The sequence below is a fragment of the Athene noctua genome, chromosome 5, assembly GCF_965140245.1.
Source record: "Athene noctua chromosome 5, bAthNoc1.hap1.1, whole genome shotgun sequence".
NCBI classification, from domain to species: domain Eukaryota; kingdom Metazoa; phylum Chordata; class Aves; order Strigiformes; family Strigidae; genus Athene; species Athene noctua.
In genome coordinates, this window is record NC_134041.1 from 24,688,131 (window position 1) to 24,712,036 (window position 23,906).

A 23,906-nucleotide genomic window follows, 5' to 3' on the forward strand; every position below is an offset into this window, starting at 1 on the left:
GCAAAAAGTGCAAAATTCCAGGAGGAACCTTTTCCTGTATTCTACAAAGAACAGAGCTGACTATTAACATCTAATTCACCTTTCAAAGAAAAACCCTATTTTTAATCCACAGAAAATTAAGTGGCTAATATACTATAGCTATATTAAAAAAATCAAAACAAAAAACCCAACAAACCCACCCAAACACCCAGCTTGATAAATTTTCAAAATGCTTCCCTCAGAAGACCTCTGTAAGTCTGGTATTCCTCAAGGCCCAACAATACTTCAGGCATAGAATAATAGGTCTGGTATTCCTCAAGGCCCAGGTTTTCAAAGAGCAGTGATGCCTTTTGGAGGCATTACAATCAATTCAATTTACGCTTACAGACAAGGCGAGCCTTCTGTATCATGCAGGCCAAAACCTGGCAGTAAACACTCATTTTCCTGAAGCCCTTCTTACTGCTTAACCACTCAAAGGGCTAAGGCTACTGTCACACACGTCAAAACTTACAGCACACATCCACTTCCATTGCTAGCCCTCTCATTCTTAAACAACATTAGGAAAATTTTCAAGACAACAGACTAACGTGGCTTGCTGGTGTTTTTCCGTATTCTAGAAGTGTGACTCGGGGAATAAATAAAACACCATTTACAGAGTTCGATTCCTCAAAGAAAACTGTATTAACTCCAACACACAATAATTACTCGCTAATGGAAACGGTGGCATTACTCCAGAAAGAGTACAGGTAATTAAAGAAAAATAAAAGAAAACCAAAAGAGCCCTCAAGGTGTAAAGGAACCTAAAGATGAGGGCACAGACCGTTTCCTACGCACCTCCTACCCCCCTTCCCAGCTCCCCGGGAAGGGCTCGCAAATCGGCAGTAGCGAAGCGACCCAGCAGGAACCAGCCTCAAAGAAAGGGAAGGAGAAGACGCCACCTACCTGTCCCAAAGGCTTTGGCCACCAGCCAAGCAAGATTACAGGCGATTTTCGCTCGGGAGAAATCATAATGGTCAAAGGGTTTGATGGCAGGAACAATGAAAGTCTTCCTCATCTCCTTGGGGTCTGCGGCATCCCCCATCTTCTCACAGGACCCCTGGCAATTCAGAACTTACATGGCTCGTCCTCCTCCTTCTCCCGCGGCCGGGACAGACGTCTGTAAATACGCCGTCGGCAGCTGAGGGCAGCGCCGAACCCAGCTGTCCGTAATGGGCTAACGCCGCCTCCCGCCTTCCCCTGCACAGGAATGTGGCAGAGCCCGAGTGTCCTCTTCTTCCTCCTCCTCGCTCTTTGTCTCAATTCACTCACGACGACGCCCCCCACCCTCCGAAAAACGGCCCCCGGCGGCCCCGGCCCCCCCTTCCCCGAGGAGACCTTCCGGCCAGGGCTGGGCGCCCCAGGCCGCCGCAGCCGCCAGCCCCCCAGCCCGGGGCGGGAGCCGCCGGCAAGGCCCCCACAGCCGCAGCGGGCCGGGACGCGGCCCTGCCCGGCCCCGGCGGCGGCGCCGAGATGTCAAAACGCCGGGGAACAGCCCCAAAGACTGCGCAGCCCGCCGCGCCGCCCCGCCCTGCCCTGCCCCAGCGGCGGCCCGCAGCGCGCCGGGAGCGGCGCCAGCTACCCCGCCGCTGCCCCGCGCCCCGGTGTTGCCGCCGCTCAGCGAGGCGACACGCTCCCGGCTCCCTCAGCAGCCGCCGCTGCGGTTTTCCACCCGCGGCTGCCGCACTGGATGGGCGAAACGCGGCTGCGCATGCGCCGACGCCGCCACCGCCTCCCCGCGCGGGAGGGCGGGCACGCGGGGCGGGGCGGGGCGAGCTGCGCTGCCCTCCGTCGCCGGGCGGTCACGTGGCTGCCCCGCCGCACAGGGGCGTTCTTGGCGCCGGGCCGGGCGCTCGCCTCAGGCGGGGCCGGTGTCGCCTCTCGGGTGGAGGGGCCGTGGCAGTTCGGGCGTGCTCAGCTCAGCCCAGCCTTAGTCACGCGGTAACGGGGTTACCCGCCGGTGAGGGGGATCCTGGCGGGGCGGAGAAGCGCGGCATCCCTCGGCCGCGGCGTCGGACCCGCTGCCACTTTCCGCAGCGGGGCCCGCCGGGCCTTCTCGTGCGCAGCCGCTGGCCTTCTGCCGCCTCTCCTGGGAAGGCGGGGGTCGGCCCCGGTGCCGAGACTCCGCGTTCCTCGTGTGTGTGCGCGGGGGCTGAGGAGCCGGCGGCCGCCTCGCAGCGGTAGAGTCCGCTGGGCCGGGGCCGCGCTGGTGGGGGCAGGGAGGGCCGCCGAGGAGGCGGGCTTCTCGTCCCTCTCGTGTGTATTTGTCCCTCCTATTTTTAATTGCGTCTATATATAACTTCTCGAATACTCGGGTAGAAAAATGACAGAGCCTTAAAGTGTTTCAGGGCCTGTTCCCGTAATAACTGTAATAACAGGCGGTAGTAACAATTTGCCCTGGAGACCATCTGCTGTCTCGCTCACAAGCACCTGGGCTGTTTTTGGAAGCGTACGAAATCGCTTTAGCAGTGGTCTGTGTGGAAAGAAGTGTTAGTCAGAGTAGGAACGAGTGTGATTAATGATCTGCCCTCACACGGAATGGGATGAGTCCGCTTTGAAGTGCGGGTCTGAGGGTGTGGCCGTGTCGGTGCCGGAGCCGTGGTGGGGACCAGCCGGTGGTGGCGGAAGGCCCTGCCTCTCCTCTGCCTGCACGCTGTGTCAGCGGGGGACCACCAGCGCCAGCGGGTAGAAAATCTGTGCTTTTTGGCAACAAATAGTTACTAGGTTGGCGGAACGTAGAAGTGTGCGCTCCTTTCCCACTAGCCTGGGTGCTGTAGCGTCTGTGTGGTTGAGAGAGTTCAAGAAGCTGTTCTGACCAAAAAATAATAGTTTCTTTTTGTAGTTATTTTTTATCTGGCTGAGCTTTCTTGGGTCACTAAAGGATCACTCCTGACTTACAGTAATTATTAACGAACCGGCTTTTTATTATTATTATTCCCCCTTTTGTGGTAATTCAGTGTTTTCCCAAACTTGCAGTGGAGAATGGCATTCTGAGGTAGGTTGACTTTTGGAGGTTTTTTGGCTCCACTGTCTGGAAAAGAATACGTAGGAAAAAATCTTACCGTGACACTAAGGTTTCAATAATATTTTATGCAGAGTGTTATTTCTTTGTGTTTAAAGTGGACTGTGAATTGATTTGCACAGAGAATTTCCATTGTTACATGGCTATGTATGCTTCTAGCACTTCATGTGCACAGTGATGCAAATATGATTATGAGGCCATAGTGTACAGTTTTACTGATACAAATCTATACTTGCTAATAACGAGTAGATGAAAGGGTTGTGGGTATCAACATTTGAAGAGATTATTGCTGACTGTCTCCCCATGTGTTCTCTGGGATGGGATTCCCAAACTGTCATGCATACCACTCAGAAGGGGTACATAGCTAGCTACAAAACTAGGAGATGCTGTTGGCAGTAGGCAGCAAAAGATCAATTTACAGGAAAACATGTTTAAGAAAACTCTAAGGCCATTATTTAGGTATCACAGATATAAGATCCGCTTTGAGAAGTCAAAAAATTACAAATTAGTCCCTGTAAAATAATACAAAACTTTGTGAAACTGCTTTCTTACAAAAATGTGGCATAATCCAAATAAGGAGTTATAAATTAATGTACTCCATTTATTGTCTGTTCGTATGCACTTGAAAAACATCATGTATATGTATGTACTGAACTTACCTGAAGCAGATAAAAATGTGGTCTGATCTTCCAAAATTGTTGCGATTGAGTCCCTTTAAAAAAAAAAAAAAAAGTTAATATTATTTTAGAGAATGTATCTCAGAAATGGCAATAGATACAATTATGGATAGGTACATATTTAAACATTGCTACCCATCTAATTAAAAATGCAAAAATTTTTGTTGGTACAGCCCTTGTGCCGATTAAATCTGATCAGAGTCACAGAACAAAATCTAAAAAAGCTGTGTTGTGGTAAATGCAATCAAAGTGGGTTTTAATTTGCTCAGTGCTCTTAGAAGTGAATGCATGAATATAAAATATGTGTAAGTGAAAAAGAAAACATCCTGACCAGTTGCTGGAGTTCTTGTGCCAGTTCTTCTACTTTTGTAAACAAGCCAAAATGTTATCTTGCTTATTGCATTGTCAAAGATACCAACAGTCAACATGGAAAATTATTAAAATTTGCTCTAATTGCTCAGAGTAGATAAATAGAAAAACTGAGTGAGGAGTCATCCCCTTCTGTTCCACTCCTGTTTATCCATCTTAAAATATTTTAAACAGTGATAATACCTTCTGTATACAATCTTGCTGCTGCAAAGTATTTTATAATTTAAAGTTAATTCCAAGTGAAAAGATAAAGTATTAAGGATTAAAACAAGCAGCTCACAGATTTTATTTTTTTTACCCTTCTTTCTTCCTTCCTTTCCCCTCCCTCCCTCACTCTACCCCAAAGTAGAAACCCATTTGACTAGTTTTATCCTGTAATTACATCATAGGGCTGATTCTTCACTGTCACGTTTCTAGCCATTTACACAGTGGGTGTACCAAGCCTGTAGTCAGTGTCAGGCAACAGGAACAAATCTAACCATGAAGCTATGAGTAATGGTGTGGATGACAGTTGTTGGTTAAGAGTCTTAACCTTGGAAGATAGTGGAATAAGCCTTGACTAACAATTTTATACCTCCATTTTTTTCTGTTGTTTTAAGATTCACTTGGTTTTTGAAGAGGCTGTGTATAGACTAGATGCCCTTATACTAAATTCAGTCTAGCGCTAGATGACAGCATTCAAGCTAGAATGAGATTTTATGTGTACTTTCTTCCTTCACAATACTTGATGATAAAGGTAAAAAAAAAAAAAAAAAAAAAATTGTATTAGCAATGCCATTATGGGTTTTGCTGTAGCACTTGCCTATAGCCAGACTTAGCACCAGTGAACAGTTTATCAGGCTACCTACAATGGGTAGTACGAGAGTTCCCATTTCAGATCATCTGGTTGCATTGGGGCAAATCCATAAACGCAGCCATTCACAGCAACTGTTCTGCCATGTAATCCTCCAGTCTTTATGCTGGAAAAAGACTAGGAATAACACCATGGGGATATTATCTTTAATTGCTGCTATCAAATTTGCATATTTAAGATGATCCCATCTGTTTGCCTTAGCTTAGAGGATATCGGTCATGATAGAAATGGTAGTGGCTGAGGGGAGGGGTGCACCCTCACCCTGTGGCCTGTAACCCTCTGGCAAAGAGACAGCATGCACAACTTGATGGGGTGCTGTCGGACTGTCAACATACAGACCAAGAACCAGTCGTGTCCCAGTGTGATCCTTAAGAAACGTGCTTGTTGACTTCAGCAGGTTTTGTGTTGAGTATCTGAGGTCGAACAGGTAATCTATAAATGATGCTGTAAGGTTATTGCAGCCTAGGGATGACTTGTGAAATGGCATTACTGATATTCCAGCCTCTTAAACTTATGACATTTTATTAAATATACTTATTTATAAGTAATGGTAAAACTGTAATAGTTAAGAAATTATATTTTTATAGGTATTATCAAGTGGGTGATTGAATTTTTAAACTTCTGCATTATTACTGAAAAGCATGTATGTAGTTTCTGCAAGCTAGGATTTTTCTCAGAGCATGATTTTGGAGGCAAGTATGTTCTTCCTGTTTCAGAATGATAAAAGTACAAGAATAGTTAAATAATTGCCTTTCCAATTATTCTATTAATTTTTAATCAGAAAGTACTGAGGCATTTAAAAGGGAAGAAAACATTTTACCAACTTTACAGATTATAGTAGAGTCATGAATCAAAGGCAAGATAAAGATTTGTATGACATTTTACTTGGATTGTCTGTGATTTTTGATATGGTTAAAAAAGGAAAAAGGAGGAGTAATAAATAGCTGCATTGGCTCATTTACTACTGACATCTGCACAACCAAAAAGTTGACCAATGAGAATCAAATGTGGTACCTAGCAGTCACTTCTCTTAATACTTGGATGCTACTGGTTTCATTTCTTAAACTTGGCTTTGACATAATATAGCTCTGTGAAGGGGGGAAAAAAAAATCTACATCTTCCCAATTCCTCTGGGTCACCAACCAGGCAACAGATCTGTCCTTCGGTCTGTGAGAGGCAAAACCTCTCATCTCCCTTGACACTCATGGCTGGTTGGTTTATTTGTCTTTTTCTCTGGTTATTTTGGTGTCTTCTGAGATTTTTAAAATTTATTTTTAATTTTTAAATCTGGTTTTCACACTGTCTGCATTCTTGTTCTGCCCATCTCCTGGAATTGCTCTTGTGATAGGGGGTTTTAGGTGACTTTTCTTCCTAGGTGTGCTGTGCAGTGCTCCCTAATTCCAGTGCCTTCTCCTTCTTGACATTCACTGTTGTCAGGTTGTTTGTGAAGAGAGCAAATACCCTACTATAACTGAATATTTTTTATTATAAACTTTAAAATATATTAAATAGATTCTATCCTCTTTCATTAAGTGAAATCTGTGTAGTATTTCTTTTATAGCCACTTAGTGCCTGATGTGTTTTCTAAGGAAAATCCTAAGTGTGATTTTATGAATATAACTTTTAAATACTAGAGCTAGTTTAGCTGCACTGTAAAATAAATGTATGGTGGGAAATTTACATTCAAAAAACTGATTTGTACAAGAATAGAATGCAATGTTATTACCATTATGATAGCTCTTAGATAATGCTTTATTTGCACTCCAGTTCAGATGAAAATGGGCATGACTCTAGTTTTCAAATTGTACATTCAGGTATAAGAAGTTTCAATTAGCAAGACTTTTTCACTGTCTGAATTAGAGTGAATACTAAATTGTGCACTTTTTCCTGTTGAGCTGAACTCCATTGAAGTGCCTGCCTGATTTTTTTCTTCATTCTGCTTCTACATGTGAAGAAAGATCTGAATGTTCATAAAAGCTCATTTGTTTTGAGCATATATGTGATTTATTGGCGGAGCATGAATAGACTTCAGTTTCTGTTTTTTGGCCCTACTTTCAGTTTCCACTGAAGCCCATGTGTGTTGAATGAGACCCACAGTAAACAGGAGAGAATGCTCTTTTAGAACAGTAAAATTCTGGTGTTATTTAATCACAGCGGGATTATTATTTGGAAGGGGTGGTAGTGAAGATGGATGAGGAAAGGAAAGCAAGGGAATAGCATAGGAGACTACCTGAAGAAGGGGATTTTTTTACATATCTTCTTTGAAACATGATCCAATTTTTCACTGAATTTTTTAGGCAGTTTCTGTTTCCCTTAGCTTACTGAGAAATTGAATGTTATTGAAGGATTTTTGATGATTACTTAAGGTAGCAGGTGTAAATAGCTGGTACACTCTTTAAAAAGTGGCTGTGGAAAGAGTGTATCAAAGATTTTTATTGTAACCATTTATACATAGTGACCCTTGCTAGAGATGGAGATTTTGATCATGTATGCATGGTAAGGTCATCACAACTTGAGTGCACAGAACTCTTATATTCTCTTTTTGCATCATTTGTTTATAATATTTTCTGAGTAGATTTATGAGATGTTCATATGGTTCAAATGAGCCTTATGGTTAATTTGAAAACATTTTCAATATCCGGAAATGTATAGGATGTCTAAGCCTCGTGTAGAACAATTTGATTTAAATAGTCCCCTATTTCAGTATATGTTAGAAACGTTGGATGAGCAACAATTATTTTAATAGTTGCCTCAATGAAATGTAGATCTATATTTAGCAATAGAAACTTGGCTCCAGCAAGGATTTTTTTAAGATTTAGGTTAATCCTATGTGTGCTTCCCATTTGAAATCCCTGGTGCTACAGACATGATTAAATTTAAATGTGTGTATAATTGTGTTTCTAGATTAAGGGTGTCACACAAGAGTATTTGTGTTTGAAGAAAAAACCTGGATGATTTCTTTCTTCTATAAAGTCTTAACAGAGAAATTGCCTACGAAAGGTTTATACATCTCCCTGGATGGATCATTCTGTCCTCATATGGTATTCTTGCTGTATAGTATACATGGCTCTGTTAGAGCATAGGACATCATATTGACTGTCTCACCTGGGCAAGGAGCAGCTGTGGTTCTACTTGCTGGCACAAAGAATAGAAATGTCCATCATCGTCTCAGGTGTCAGAAGCAGAGCCCTCTCTTTGTACTAGCCAGTGTAGTTGAATATTGATGAAGGAAGGGGGCAAGCAGGCTGAAACTTGCTGTTCAGGGAATGTTTGAGCCATAGCTGTGATGGCTGCTGCCCTGGAAGCAGTCTGAAACAGATGAAGTACACCTGGGACTCCATTTTTGCACAGTACTTCATAATCCCCCCCCAATCCAGGGTTTGTTTTAAGAGCCACAGTACAATCTTTATGGATGATGCAAGAAGAATCAGTTTGGGGAAGAGTATGCTAGTAGGTACTGTGTTAAATCAAGGGGATGATTATATGAAACAACAAAAGTAAGCCCTAGAGAATCTATACAAGAATGGGGGCTTGCTGGGTTATATATTTTATGTTTCCCTTCAGTCTAGCAAGTCTTCTTTGTTTGTGTCAAGCTCTTTCCTCTTTTTCTATTTGTCCCTAACAGAAAGGAAGCAATTACCTGATTGGATAATGTAGGGTGACAGAACAGATTTCATTGCAATGATTCCTGTGTTGATATAGGTCCAGCTGAGTATTTTGCTATGTGTAGGGTAACTGTTCAAATTGGGTACTTGAGAGTCTCTGCCCCAGTCAGTAGCATACTCTTTCAGAAGTGAGAAAAGTGGCAAGTCATGGTCACCAGAAGAGATGGAGAAGCAAAAACTGTCTCAGTAAGAAAGTGTATCCAAGCACAGGGCACCCTGCCGTGTTTTATTCTCTTTAACCACCAGGGTCTTTAGAGGTTTTGTACTGGTATAATTTGGAATAATATTTGACTTCATTGAGTAAAGAGATGAACTGGAGGTGGGATACTTCAGCAGAAACAGATGAAAAAATAACAATTATAAGTGCTATTTATGTTGTAGTAGGTCACAGAAGTTCTAGGCAGTGGCCAGGATATCACAGTGGAAATGCAGAACAAAGTGATGAACCATTTTCGTTCAGAGTCAGAATGATAAAGATTTAGATATTGTAAGACTAGACAAGCAGTAGCAAAAAAGGCTTTGATATTATTCGCTTGCTCTGATTTCATTATTTAAGAGAGCTGAGTCCCACAGAAATATCCTCGCTGCTGCTAGAAAGCAGGTTTCCTCTGTATCAACAGAAGATTAAGAGCCATCTGCATGGAGATGCGCTGTGTCTGTGCTTCTGCTGCCTCTTTAATCATTAAAGGAAGACATGTCATGCTTCCCAGGGACAACACCCTCTTGTAACCACTGACTACCTTTGTGGCTTCTTGCACAGCAGACAGTGTCAGTAATACAGAATCCTTTTCACTGCCTTGCCTTTTTGTTCAAAGTTCCACTGATCTGGTAGGAGCTCTTTGTTATTAATTGTTTCTTGTCTGGTTAGCCTTTGTTCAGGTTGTACAGTGCAATAGTACTTTCCAATACTTTTCAAGTATTTACATCTGTAATGTCAAGGGGAGCTGTTCCCCTGCAGCTTTAGTTTACTCTAGAGCTGAGCAGAGTGAGGATCTGGGTACGATGACTTACTACAGTTCATACAAACTCCTCAAGAACGATGAAGTCCTTATATACCAAGCACATTTGGCTGAACTGCAAATAATCTCAGAGGAACCGTTCAGGCTTACTTAGCTTTAATATGTGTTGAACTGTAAGGTAGGTAGAGATATTTTGGGATATAATATGGTCTAGGTAAATTTTCCTTAGGGAAAACCCAAGTTAGTCAAGAAAATGAACAGAAACATTTCTAAGCTACTCTGTCTCATGGTATTTTCTGGCCCCATTCCTTCCAGTGTTACCTTTGAAATGATCTCACCGGATATATTCAGAAGAGTTTTATAATTTATTGATATGTTTTGATTGTATCTTAGTTGTGAATTGCTGGGAGGTTTCTTCCTCTTTGGCATGTCACCTTTTCACAGCTCAGGCAATTATCATAGCCTTCCTGCTTCTTGACACCTGGCTATTGCCTGAAAGAGAGCTTCCTTAGCTTGGGCTGCAGTCTGTGTTCTTCCTGAAATCTGATTTCTATATATCTTGCTAGTTGTCACAGGAAAAAATATTGCTTTTGCAAGGAACTGTGCAAAATGACATTGTCCTAATGGATCATGTGCCAAAAAAGACAGTGGAACACTGAAACTGGAGTTTTACACGGCTCAAAGCTTTGAATCATTTCGTTAAAACCAAAACAGCCCCACGTAATTTAACATGGAAATTCTAGGCTTATGCTTTGTAACAATGGCCTGTTAAACTTAGCCAATTTTTTCATGACCCGACTTTATACTCAAGTCAGCTGAGTTGTATTAAGAATGAGCACAGATTTAATCCAATGAATTGTTTAGCAGATAGAATACCAGGAGTGCTTCATGTGCATTTCATACAGTCTTCCTTAAAAAGCAAATACACATCAGTGGAGTCTTGACCATACAGCACAAAAGTCTCCTTTCACACAGAAATACTTCAGAATTATTTAATACCAAAGAGTTAGAAAACATATAATGATCTGGGGTGCAAGCTTGCTAACCAGAGGCTTTTCTCAATAAAGCAACAAAAAAAACAAACCATGAAGCACTAAATTGTTTACCTTATTTAGTGTAAATTTAATTTATTCCAAAACTTGAAAATATATGTTAAAACTTGTAATCTGAATTATTTTGGACAAGCATTATTGTGCTGGATTTTTTTGTGGCCAAGTTACAAATCTCAGAAAAATAAGGTTTGCGTGGAAAGTTCTTGGCAGATCTGTCCTGGAACGGCACAAACAAAACTGCTTAACAAGGAGACATTCATTATTTCTGTCTTGTTACCCTCTGTTATTGCAGTCACCAGCTGTAAGGTTACTGGCATCTTTGAATCTTTCTCATAAAAAGCCTAGGGAGCAGTCATTCAAGGGTGGAGTGAGAGTTGTGCATTTTTGAGACTTGCTTTCTTTTTTAATAGCTATTGTGCTTTATCAAACTGAGCTAATGCCTTGTCTGCAGGTTCTCACAGCAACAGCAAACAGTTTAGAAAACTAAATGAATTTCAGAAGGACAAATCTGTTGTTTTAACTTTAGTGTTCTGTGGTCCTGAAGCGTGCAATTAAACCACAGATAGACAACGTAGTGCCACCATGTCATGAGAAGTGGAGGTCTGTCTGCTTAGTATTGTAACAGCTAATTGGTAAATACTGCATGTGATTCACAGAAGCAAAAGCTCAAGAGAAAGTTAAAGGAATTATGTTTTCTGAACATTGTGATGTATTCTCATCTCTTTTGCTTATTTTGAATATCATAGTCTCATACAATTGCTGTTTATTAGTATTTTCACTTATTCAGTGTTTTCAGGTCCTCTGGTTTATGACACCTTGACTATTTGCTGGTATGTCTAGCTTAAAAGAGAAAACAAAACATTCTCTTGTTTATGCAGTAGAATTTAGTTATGCATACTGAGTTTTAGATGTATCCTTTAAGACAAAAATGCTTCAGTTTTTTAGATTTTCATATTTAGTAGTATGCTTCCTTACAGAGCTTTACAATAACATTTATGAGAAAAATCCATACAATATTCAGTGTTTGGTACAGAGCCATTCTCTGACTGATCGGAGGAGCCAAGCCACGTTCAGATGTTTTCAACTCATTTTAGGTAGGTGGGAGTTTGGCTGGACTTACATGAAGGGATGGAGTGGAAGCTGTTTTCAGACAAGTCATTTCTACTTCTTAGGTTTGACCTGGGGAGGGGATATTTTTAATTGATGTGCTGGCACCAGCAAGGGCTGATTTAGCTGGAATTGAACTAGGAGCTCAGTCATTTTGTCTGAACTGGATTTCTCAGAAGAATATAAATAAGAGAGCTACCTCAGAAGCCTGTAAGTAGAGCCAAGCCTTGATATGGTAAGTATACAGACATGGACTGTTAAGGCTTAGGGTAAGGTCAGTTTTGGCTTCACACAGACTTGGTCCCCTTCTCATTTACCTCATCTGTCTTCGGACTGATCCATGGGACTTTGGTATTCCCAGATTGAGATATAGCCTGAAGCCTTTTACTTCCTCACAGACTAGGGACTTTATGCCAGAAGATAGCTATAAATAATGCTGAGACCTGCTATTCACTCCTGTAACTTTGTCAGTCTTCAGTCTGTGTTTTCTTGTCTCAGAAGGATGACTGTTACACATTTCTGTATACAGTAGCATTTGCCTGGTAGGACTGTTCATTTTTGCCATGAGTGAATATCCAAGGGCAAGAATGAATTTAGTTTAAATCTGTGATCAGATTAATGCTAATCCTTTTAATTGATAAAGCAAGAAAAATAAATAAGCAAAGGGAATTACTGGAATTTTAAGGTATGTTTTCACTTACAGATTGCATAGGTCTTTTAACTCCTTTAAATTTGAGTAGTGTATTTGTTCCATAATGACTTAATCATGGCATGTTTAGCTATATTGAAATACATTTTTAGAAAAAAAGTTCTACCACTTAGGAGTCTACTCTAGTTCATTTTTACATGTAAATGTTTAGAAAACTTTTCTAAAGAATCAAAGGGGTAAAACAGACTATGAAATCATTGTTAAATGACACAGTGAATAATTTCTGAGGCTAGCAATACCACGTGATGCAGACCATTTGTCTAGTACATAATTGTTCTTCCATTTCAAGTTTCAGCATGGTAGCTTTCTATTGATAGGTTTTATCCTGAGTTAGGTGTTGTCCATTCTAGTGCAGCCAGCATAAACACTGTACTGTGTAGTACGACTAATGGGAAAGATAGTCACGCTAGGACCAGGTTCGGATTGCTGTTCTACCACTATGTTATTTTCTAGAGCTAATGGAAACTGTTGCCTCCCAGGTGATAGAAAAAAAAACAACTTTGGGCTGTTGCAAATGGCTACACATTATTTAGTAGGGAGGAACTGGCAGGAAATTTTAGCCCTGCTTTTCCAGCTTCCCAGGTTTATGGTTTTTAGAGTTTATGAAAAGGTGGTTATGAAAAGGGAGAAAAAAAAAAAAAGCATTAACCATAGCGAATGTTAACAATCTTTTCGCTCATTGTTTTCTATGCATGAGAATAGGGAAGAAGCACATTAGGGAAGGAACAGTGAAATTGATGCACATCTCTTGGAGATAAGAGAAAGTAAAAAATGGTTTGCCTTTTGAAATTAAAGCCATCTGGAATGCTTTTCTGTTAAAGAATTCATGGACAAATGGACTACTTGGTCACCAAGTACTGATACTGCATTACAATCCTTTTGAAATTATTTTAGCTGAAGGTGTAACTTTCTGGTAAACTAAGTCACAATTCTTTTATGCCCAATTTTGCTTAGTAGTCATGTACAAAGTCTTCTTTAGCACGTGACAAAGATCTATGCTTGTGAAATTAATACCAAGTAAGCCACAGATCTGCAAAATTAATATAGGAGACCTGCAATATGAGTCAGTGGAAAAAAAATATCCACAAGTCGTTTTTGTTTTTTTTTTTTTTTAATTAAAACTGCTAAGATTGCAATGAATACTCTGTACACAAAGAGGGATGTTTGAGAAATTTAAAAACCTGTAGGCTAGAGCCCAACAGTAACGGTCACTTAGAGCAGTGGTGAAGGCTGACATGAAGGAAGCTTTTGAGACCAGAATCCTGGAGCTGCACAGTCACCAAGCCTGCCACTAGCAGAGAGTACAGGAGCTGGAAGGATCCTCTGGTTTGTAACAGCTGCCAATGGCTTCCAAAGGTAATAGTCACAGCAGGCAGTCACTTAGCAGCAGGGACAGCCTGAATTTGGCTTCTACTCTGGCAGCAGTGAGTTGGCTTTTTGTAGATGCAGTTATAGCCTTTCCAGGTCCTTTAATAATTTTTGTGTGAGAGATTCAACTAGGCCAATTTAAGACCATGCAGAGACAGAATTGGGACCAAATATAAAGAAGTATGAAGATTAAACCCAGTGGTAGTATTGGCACAGATTTTAACAAGATGACTAGTAAAAAGTCTAGTTTCTGGCAGCTCTCTTGCATGTTTTCCAGACCATTCATAGTACAGTGGTTTCTGCTCTCCAAACTAGCAATGCTGGTAGAAGCTTTAGAGGTGGAAAGGGAAATTTATTATCCATTTACTCTAAAGGCTTATGATGTAAATTTTTCCTTTCGTCTGCCATACTGATGGATTATATCTTGGTGCTTCTTCCACTTGTCTCCCTGTAATACAAATGCATTGTGCCAGAGCATAAACTGTTATGTTTGTCATACTTGCTGATTAATTAGGAAGGTCTTCATCTCTTAAGAAGTGATATTATTGGAAAGAGAGTTTATTGAGGGGGGGCAGATGATAACACACAGTGAATACAGGTCATCTGGCAAGCTGGAACTTAATGATTCCTGTTGTCTCTTGTGGATTTTCTTCCTCTTCCATCCTTTCTCCAGAGGGGACAAATAAAGGGGTTAATTTCAGTAAGTGCATATTGTGGGAGTGTTATCTTGTTTTTAGAATAGATTCCAATCTCATATGCCTCCAAACAGCCTTATAAATTGGAACACAAATCTAAGTGGCAAATTGGTAAGCAGCTTTCAAATATAATGTTTTATATCCTCTCAGAAAGAAAAATAGATTAATGTGAAAGATTTTTTAATTCTTAATTCTGCACCTCTAAGCTGTATTTCAAGATTTACTTAATGCTGTTAATTTCCACCTGAATTCTCTAAGAATCTGGGTTTCAGTTTACTGATTACTGAAGTCCCTGGAAATTTGCAGTTGTCTTGGCAATCTTTTGATTAAATCTTCATTCTGTAAGTCTTAGAGACCTAACTGAGATCTGTAAGGTGGTTTAAACAATTCTTATCCCCTAAAATCATTCCTTTAAATTGGAAAAAGCTACTCTGTATCTTGTACAAAGAAGCTGGTAATTGTATTCACAGTAGTTTTTAGTTGTGCTAAGGGTATGGTGATAATAAATCAGAAAGTCTATCGATTCCTGAAGTAAATATTTTATGTGGTATTTGAGCATATATTCACATATGTGAATTTGTTCATAATTTTTGCATGATTTGCCCTGTACTCTTATTTCCATATGGACTGGTGTCATTTAATGCTGCAGCTTCAGGGCAGGACTGCTGTTTGTTTGATTTCCCCCCCCCCCCCCCCCAAAAAAAAAAAACCACCTCAGTAATATGCTTTAAGAATTCAGATTTCATTAGATTTTTTTTTTTATTTTATTTCAGTTTTACCACAGATTTCTGCAGAGACTAATACTGACCAATATTTCCTTAGAATGTGTTTCTTCAAACATAGAGAATGCTCAGGAAGCCTGAAAATCTTAGTCTAACACTTATTTTACTGATTATTTACTTTCAAAAAGCTTAGGAGTTGCCGGCTGGAATTAAGGAAAATGAGAAAAACTAGTCCTCAGAATAAGTATACTACGTGCAATGTCTGTACTGAATCAGGACATTTTGTATGAATATTAGCAGAACTAACTAGTTAATGGTTAGCCACCATTATTTGTTTTTAGATTATCTGGATTTTTCCTGTGCAGTTCCTTTAAAGCTATAATTCAGAAACTAATGGAGTTAATTGACTTACTGATTGAAGCAATCAAAGAAGTATACTTCAGGTTAGAGCTGGTGTTGACTACCTACCTACAAATTGGCTGAGCAGCTTCAAAATCCCAAAACATTAAAGAAACAGAAAAACATTTTGTTTTGTAGCATCAGGTGGAGCAGACACAGACACTGATCCCCAAGTAAACATGGTTTGACTTCCATGCCTTCTGAATGGAAAGACACTCCCCCCCCTTCTTTCACCCAAGCAGTGGATGTTTTGTTAACTTCAATTTTACTTACTGTGGCATGCTTTTTAAAAAAAGTAATTAAAAAATTCAGGGAATTTTTATTCTTCATAAACTTCCTGCTCTTCATCCATTATAATATTAAAAAACAACATTAAGGCACTAGGATTCCATAGTTTAGAACAATGACACATAGGATGCATATTGAGCTATTTCAAATAATTAATAGCATAAAGAAAAACCAAAACTATTTCTCTGGATGAGATGTTCTTTTGAGGCACGTTTTAATTTTCAGATTTGTCAGTACTGACACTTGCCACTTGAGGGGGTGATGCATTAGGTGCTATATGGACTCCAGTTGAGTCCATTCTCAGTAGTTTTGCATACACTGGGAGTTCATTCTAAGTGGAGAAATTGGGCATCACATGAAGATATTTTGGCTGCAAAGGAAGCTTAAAATGCACTGTACTAAAATGTTTTGGACACTTATGCTTTGGGATGTATTTATCTGTTAATCAAACTGCTGTGTGGCACTAGAAAACACCTTGCTTGCCAGATTCTCGGAGAGGTGCCTACGGGTTGTGTTCTGGTACAGGTTTTAATTAATGGGGTCACTCTGGGAGGTATTGCTGTGGAGAGATGAGGCACATGCTACAGTCAAGTTGCTTTTTGAAATGCTTGTGATGCTGTCTCTGAATTAGTATGCAGAATGCCTATTTCTTTTGGATTTTGTGTGCCTGGGAATAGAGGGATTTCAGTCTCCTGCTTTAATCCAATCTTGTTTTACTGAATTATTTATTATTTGCAAGTGATGGGAAAGGTTGGTTCATGCTTTTAAAGAATGGCTGTGAGATGTTACAGGGCAAATCGCCTGTTTTTAAATTGAGGGCAGGAATCCAAGATGCCAGGCCTGCTTCCTGTATATTTGATATAAAAACCATGAGTGAATGTGAAAAGATCTTCTTGATATGACTTAAAGTAGACCAAAAAGTGGGATACCTTAGTATTAAAAATTTGTGCTTGAATTACTGTTTTCATTATTTATTTTGACTCTTAATCAATAGTTACTATTTTTGTTATTCTAACAGAAATTTACGTAAAGTTGAAATAGTCTGTTGCTGTATATACATGTAGTAAATTTCTGTGGGTATGTATTAGTCCTTTGGCACATGTGGGTTTGTGTGTGCACTGTCACATTTCTGTAGCTCCTAATATTTATTTAGAAGTTACTCTGAATAGGTGTATTAATTATATAAGGACTATATTTGAACAGGGATTTCTAATAACAATACACAGTACTTTCCTAGCCAGCTATTGTACTGGAACACATACAGCATAGACAAGATGAGAAAATTGTAAATTCTTGGTGTTTTACCAACTAAATTAAATAACAATGTGACTATACAAAATATGAAAATTTTTTTACATAACCTGGAAACCTTAAGGTGTACCATTATGACATGCCCAGATAAATTATCCAGAATGTGCAAAAATGACTGTCCTAATTGTTCATGGTTTTCTAACAGGACTTAAAACCAACTTTATTCAGTCAGTACTTGAACTGTTTTTCAGAAGGAAGAATACCAAGACAAAACCCTTGTAGGGTATCTGAGAGCATCTTGTCTGGGGACATGCTGTACAATCTGGTGAACTCCAGAGGCACCGATCTTGAAGTTCAAAAATTTTATTAAAATATCATTCACCTCAGATCTGATTGGCAGCATCAGGAGCTGAGAGGATGGGTGTTAAATTCACCAAGGCTATCTATTACTCTTACATATTTCAGCATTCTAAAAAAGCTTAGGAAAGTGACTGGACTAGAATGTTTATGCTTTATTCCAGGGAAAAAAAAGTATTTATTTAGTGACCTCACAAAACACAGTATCTGTTCCAGAAGAGTTTTTGGTACATCTACCCTGATTAACATATTAATGTAAATAAATAATAACAAACTACGTTCTGTGGAAGCTTGCACTCCTATTCAGCTGTGAACACTTACTATAAAGCATATTACAATTTCATATTGCAATTTTTGTTGGAAGAAAGAATGAACTATCAACAGCTGTCCAGCCTTTATGAGCCAGTCAAGGTACAGTAGATCTACTGTATCTGTTCTTCAGTCATCTCTTTTTCAGACTGATGAGTTTATGTAGTTGTGTCTTGCATGGAAGCCCTTTCTGGCTCTGAATATCCAGAGAGTCCTTTTTTAAAACTTAATTTCAAGATCTACTGTAGCCTTTCTCAGACAAGGGGACTGAGTGATGGGGAAACCCCAATTACAAAGAGCATTTATATAGGTGAACTGACAGTTTATGCAGTCATGTTCTTTATACCTTTCCTAGTATTTCCTACCGTGTAGCTGTTTTTTCTAACTCCCGTTACACACCAAACTAATACTTAAACGAAGTTATTCCTCTTAATCCTCAGGTCTTGCTTCTGAATAGTAATGGCCAATTCAGAGCCTATCATTCTGTACGCAGTGTCAAGATATCTGTGTACCTAGGTTTGCGTTTGTCTGTTTGAATATTACCTGTCATCATAACGAAATCTTCTAAGGCTCTTGTGAAGCTCTTCTGTTGACCTTTGTGTTAAGTATCTGAGATATCATTACCAGCAAACTTCCTTGCATTCTTGGTCTTTAGGTTGCCATATCAATCTGCAAAAGGTACAGAGTTTTGCAGAATCCACTGGTGACTTCCTTCCCTCCACCTAGGGACCCGTTATTACTGAGTCCCTAATTTTTCTTTCCTGTATGGTATGTCCATGCAAGACTATTTCCTCTTACCCTGCATTTTTTGTGTCCTTAAAACTTTTGGCAAGGAACCTCTTAACAGCTTTTTGAAAGTTGAGTATTCTTTATCAGTCACATTTCCATAATCATGGGTTATCAGCCTTTTCCAGTAATACAGAAGTTTTTTTATTAGGTATTATGTCCTTACTGAACAACTCTTTAAGGATTCTTAGATAATTGATGATGTAATGAGAGAGAGGTAGGCTGCTGTTTATAATTAATAAGATAACCCTGCAGACTGTTGGATACTTGGTTTCTTTGAGTCTTTAGCCAGTTTGAAAAATCTCTGTGACCTCCTTTTATCTTCACTGCTGTGATGAGGTCTGAGTTCATCTTCAGAAAGACCGTTACATGCTAAAAAACTGAAAGCTATTAGTGTGTATTATAAACAACAATAGAGGCAGGCTTTCTCTTTGGAGAATGTCAGTTTGTGTTGCATTTATAATAAGTTGTTATATAATAATGATCTTGTAAAATGCAACTTAATATTTGTATCTTCAACGTAATTATAAAGAAAAAAAATGGTACCTAATTAGAAAGCGTTCATTACTAACAAAATAGTGTTCTCATGAAACAAATACAGGGTAGAGCAAAAATTGAAAGTCATGCATCCATAAGTGAATCATGGAATACACTCACTCATGATTCCTTCTACAGAAATGCATATGCTAGACTTCTGCATTTTGCAGCTCAGAACAGGAGGAATATACACTGAACAAAAATGCTAAGTAGCTCTATTACAGTATGGACATTATTATTTAATCTCAAGAGCTTGAATGTGTCTGTGTAATGAAAGTATGCAAACTCTTCTCTCATAGCAGGCAAGGACAGAATGGTAGCTTTCAACAGAGGTGTTCTTACCATGATTTAGAAAAAAATAAATAATATTTTCTTTAGATTCAGTTATTTCCATTAATTTTTTAATCACAGAAACCTGTTAGCAAAAAAATAGAAAAAATTGATACATATAGGATGTTTGTGTTTTGGTATATGGACTTTCTAGAGTATGAAGCATTTCATATCAAATATTGTTGAAATACTGGTCTTTACTTAGCAATTGATGTTTTGAATTCCAGGAAATGACCTTGTAAAGATAGAAGTAAGAAAAGGAAATTAGCCTATGTTAGAAACTCTCTGGGAGGGAAAATGAAGAAAAGAAAGTCAGTGCAAACAAAGGGGAATGACAGAGGCTGAATCAGAGAAAGGTGGGGATTTTCACAGAGAATGAGGAATGTATGGAGTGTGGGTGAAAGTTTTTCAGGTCTAGAAATGCCCACTTAATCTTTCCAGAAGCTCAGCAGTCTCTTCCAATAGTACCAGTTAATTAAAAATCCCACACAGACCAAACCCCCCTATTTGCACTAACATTGTCTACTACAGAGAAATCCAGCATACTTTAAGAGTTTTGAGTGTGACTGGACATGAATGTTACAGAATGCCACAGCCAGCTGTTCAAAAACCCCAGCTTTGTGTCTGTCTGTGTTTTAATCCCATTCTCACTGGCTCCTCTGTTCTTATGGACTGCCATTAAACTGTATTTCTAAAGCTGCTAATATTTATGTATTTTCTCTTTTATCAGGAAGTCATGGTGGTAGTGGTGGTCACCAGTGAGCCAGAAAGAAAATGGAAGTTCCCATCAAAGTGGGTGATTTCAAGCTAGTGGGATCAATGTTGGATGAGGAGGGAGGTAAGATACAAGGTGTTTTGGAGTATCTGGAGTGTCTGGGAGTACATCAACCCAGATAGCTCCCAGGAAGATATCTTTTCCATGCACCAAATAATGTATGGACATAGGGTATACTTTACTTTGGGAATACGCTTGTGCTCAAAACCAGAACCTTCTGCAAATGGTGTAGGCACAGTGACACCACCTCAGGGTCCAGGTGAAGTAAGTTTTTGGGGAAGAAGTGGAGTAGCAGTGACCACTCTGCTCACAATGGCCAAGCAGCTACAACCATCATCTTTCTCCGTGGCTGTACATCCAAGCCTTAACACTGTTTCACATTGGTTTGCCTGGTTGCAACGGGACTGTCTTGCAGAGCACAGGTTGAAGTCTGAAAGTCTCTTCTGCCCTGCAGTGACATGTGATAAATTCTGGTGTTCTCATGCACTCTGATGTGTTGTTAAGGTATGCTTATGTATCGAAAATAGTAACTTACTCAAGTTGCAGCATATGAACATCTTTCTCATCGTACCCTTCCCAGTGTTTGAAGAGGGCCAAGGCACGCACAGGGCGTTTATCTGGCATACCTTACGCCTCCATCGTGTGCACCGATAACATCTTTTTCTCGTGTGTTTGTGGCATGTGACGACTCCGGCTGTATATACGGGGTGGTGGGAAGCCCCCTACCCCGCAGACCCCGCGTTCCATCGCCCCAGCCCGAAACGGAACTCGGCGTGCCATCTCCCGGCGGCGCGGTTTTTCCCCTCCCAGGCCGAGTACCGCGCCCGGCCGCCACCGGCCTGGTCACCCCCGGGAGCGGGGAGCCGGCCCGCTCTGCGCGGCTCTCCCCGTGCCAGGCCGTGGGCGGCCGCCGCGGTTTCGGCCTCGGCCCAGCCCTCGGCGCGGCCGCTGAGGCCCGTCCCGCGCGCTGCGGCGCGGCCGGGAGCCCCCGCCCTTCGCCTCACTTCCCCTCGGCGCGCCCGCCCGGCGCTCTGCGGCGGCAGCGGCTCCGCGCTTCCGCCGGCCGCTCGCCCGGCGCTGCCTGCGGGGCGCGGCCGCCATTTTGCGAGGAGAGGCGGCGGCGGGGCCGGCAGCGGTACGTGAGGCGACGTCCCTCCGCCGCCAGCGAGGAAGAGGAGGAGGAGGTGGTGGAGGTGGTGGTGGAGGGGGGGGGGGGGGGGGGCCGGGGCCGGGCTCCGCCTCGCAGAAGTGGGGCGGGGGTGCGAGCGGGGCGGCGAGGGAGGCTGTCGGGTGGGAGCGGCGCCGCGCCGCCTGGGTCTCCCCTGGGGGGGTTAGCTGTTGCCGAAGAGGAGGGCTGGAGCAGGCGGGGAAGAGGCTGCCGTGCCGCCCGGGCCCGGCGGCGGGGAGCTTCTCAGCGGCGTCACCGCTGGCGGCAGGACGGGACCCTCCCGGGAGCCCGTTAGGGGTGTAGTCTCTTTTAAAAGTCAGCCTGGCATTCTTCCTGAGCACGGTTTGCCCCCCTCTCCTGAAAGGCTACAGAGTTAGTGAAGAGGTTTGTCGCGGGAAGTTCTCTTTAGGTGCGAACAATCAAGTGGGGAGATCTCTGATTCAGCAGCGAGGGGGAGCAGCCTCCACTCAGGCGCCTGGAGGCTGCCCCTCTCCTACCCGCGCGTTTCAGTCAGCAGAGCTTGTCTGGCCGGTCGGCTGCTGCCGCTGCCTCATCGCTCTGAATTGCTTTGGGTTACGCAGAAAAAAAAAAGCTGTAAACACAGAGATAGCTTTGTGTGTTTTTAGAAAGCCGATGTGAAAAAAAAGTTGACAGAGACTGGTATGCACAGTACGATTAATTCGACATAAAATTACGGTACTTTGTTTACCGACTGTGGCACGGTTGGTGAGAACAGCTGACCTTTTGGGAGTTGACTACTGAAAGTGTCATAATGTCACAGTTATGGTTATTTATGAACACTTGTTTCAGCTTCCTTGTATTACAGTAGAGATTTGGCTTATTAATCGTGTAGGTCTTTGCTCTTTCTTTGATACTCTGAACAAACAGAGCTGGACTAAACAAATCTCAGTTTATAGCCTTTATAAATTTGAGTGGACTTTAAAAAGGACAACAAAAGGAGTGGTCTTAGGTGGGTCCTGTACTAAATTTTGCATCTTTTTCAAAACCGATGATTTTTTTTTGTTTTTTTCATAGCTTAGAATGCATGTTTTGCTTCTATATTTCACCTTAGAAACAACTAAACTGTCCAGGTATTTAAATACGACTGACTCAAAATGCATAAATTTCCAGACAGATAATGAAAAAATGTTTATTCAACTGCAAACGTCTAATACTGAAAACTAACTGTAGGTGGATCTGTCTGTATTGTTTCATGCTTCCACTGTTACTTTAAAGTATGACTTCACATTTCATCAACATTGTTAAGACCAAGATAATTTTTAAACAAGGCAGTTGCTGGATCTTTTCAGAGATTGAGAGTTGGTTTCTAGGTTTGCAAATATATTTCTTAGACTTCAGTTTTTTTGTAGTAACAGTAAAATGTGCCTTTCTCAGTGGCAGTATTTTCTAACAACTGTAACAATTTTCTTTCTAGTGCACTGAAGCATGTTTTTACCAAGATCTGTTAAAGTCAAGAGGACTGCTGATGAGGACAAAAGTTGTACAGCTAAGAAAAATAAATTGTGTTCTGGAGGATCTTTGCTAGAGGAGACCACTGAGTTCCAAGACTATAAGTCAGTTAGAACAGAAACTTCTGTTTCAGAATGCAATCTGAATGAAGCTGTACAAGAACACATAGAACCTGTAGCTGGAGACCTTGGCTTTGCTAAAACAACTTTGGGAAAGGACAACAAGAATACCGATGAAGATAGCTCTTTGGAAGAACCCATAAAATCCTTCAGCAAATCCCAGCGTTGGGCAGAACCTGGAGAACCTGTATGTGTCGTGTGTGGTCGCTATGGAGAGTATATCTGCGATAAAACAGATGAAGATGTTTGTAGCTTGGAATGTAAAGCCAAACACCTGCTACAAACTCAAGCAAAGGAAAAAAAGCTAAAATCTGATCAATTCACAGAAAGAGAAGATCCAGCAGAAACTCACCAGTGTAATGCACCTTATTTCTACAAAGATCATTCCTTTATTTTAGGTTTGCGAGATGAGCAGGTTGAAAACCTTAAACTGCAGCTAGGTATTGCTGTCCAGGGCCAGCAAGTTCCAAGACCTATTGTAGAGTTTGAACACTGTGGTTTTCCTGAAACTTTAAACTATAACTTAAAGAATTCTGGCTATGAAGTCCCAACTCCCATCCAAATGCAAATGATCCCTGTTGGACTATTAGGGAGGGATATTGTGGCTAGCGCAGACACAGGCTCTGGAAAAACAGCAGCCTTCCTACTCCCTGTTATTATGAAGGTTTTGAAAGAGGTAATGAAACTTCGTGTGTTTAGAGAAAGTGATCTGCAACTTTGTCTCTTGGATTTCCAACGTAACTGAGAATGTAATTGCAGTGTTTTTTACTGATGTTCAATGATTTATTTTACTTTTGATTGATGGAGCATTGGTTCTTGGGGGGAGGGGAGGTGCTGATTATTTTTAATTATTTTGAATGTTTTTTCACTTTGGTTGGCAGATAAAGCAACTCTATTAATATTA

General features: G+C 41.0%; 2 protein-coding genes across 10 annotated transcripts in view; one reads left to right on the forward strand and one right to left on the reverse strand.

Moving 5' to 3' along the window:
- The window catches only part of CAMSAP2 (calmodulin regulated spectrin associated protein family member 2), a 90,647-nt gene extending 88,980 nt beyond the window's left edge, over positions 1-1,667 (reverse strand). For all 3 annotated transcript variants that reach the window (XM_074906746.1, XM_074906744.1, XM_074906745.1), the window contains exon 1: positions 922-1,667. In XM_074906746.1, coding sequence (XP_074762847.1) covers positions 922-1,060 — 139 coding nt within the window. In that variant the 5' untranslated portion in view covers positions 1,061-1,667. The remainder of the gene's footprint in view (positions 1-921) is intronic.
- Positions 1,668-1,842: 175 nt separating this feature from the next.
- DDX59 (DEAD-box helicase 59) overlaps positions 1,843-23,906 on the forward strand; it is a 29,275-nt gene continuing 7,211 nt past the window's right edge. For 2 of the 7 annotated variants that reach the window (XM_074906747.1, XM_074906754.1), the window contains exons 1-2: positions 21,300-21,429; positions 22,849-23,678. In XM_074906747.1, coding sequence (XP_074762848.1) covers positions 22,860-23,678 — 819 coding nt within the window. In that variant the 5' untranslated portion in view covers positions 21,300-21,429; positions 22,849-22,859. Of the gene's footprint in view, positions 1,957-20,200; positions 20,309-21,251; positions 21,439-21,586; positions 21,823-22,177; positions 22,384-22,848; positions 23,679-23,906 lie in introns of those variants that run through there. The other 5 variants (XM_074906749.1, XM_074906748.1, XM_074906751.1 and 2 more) reach the window with 5 other exon arrangements.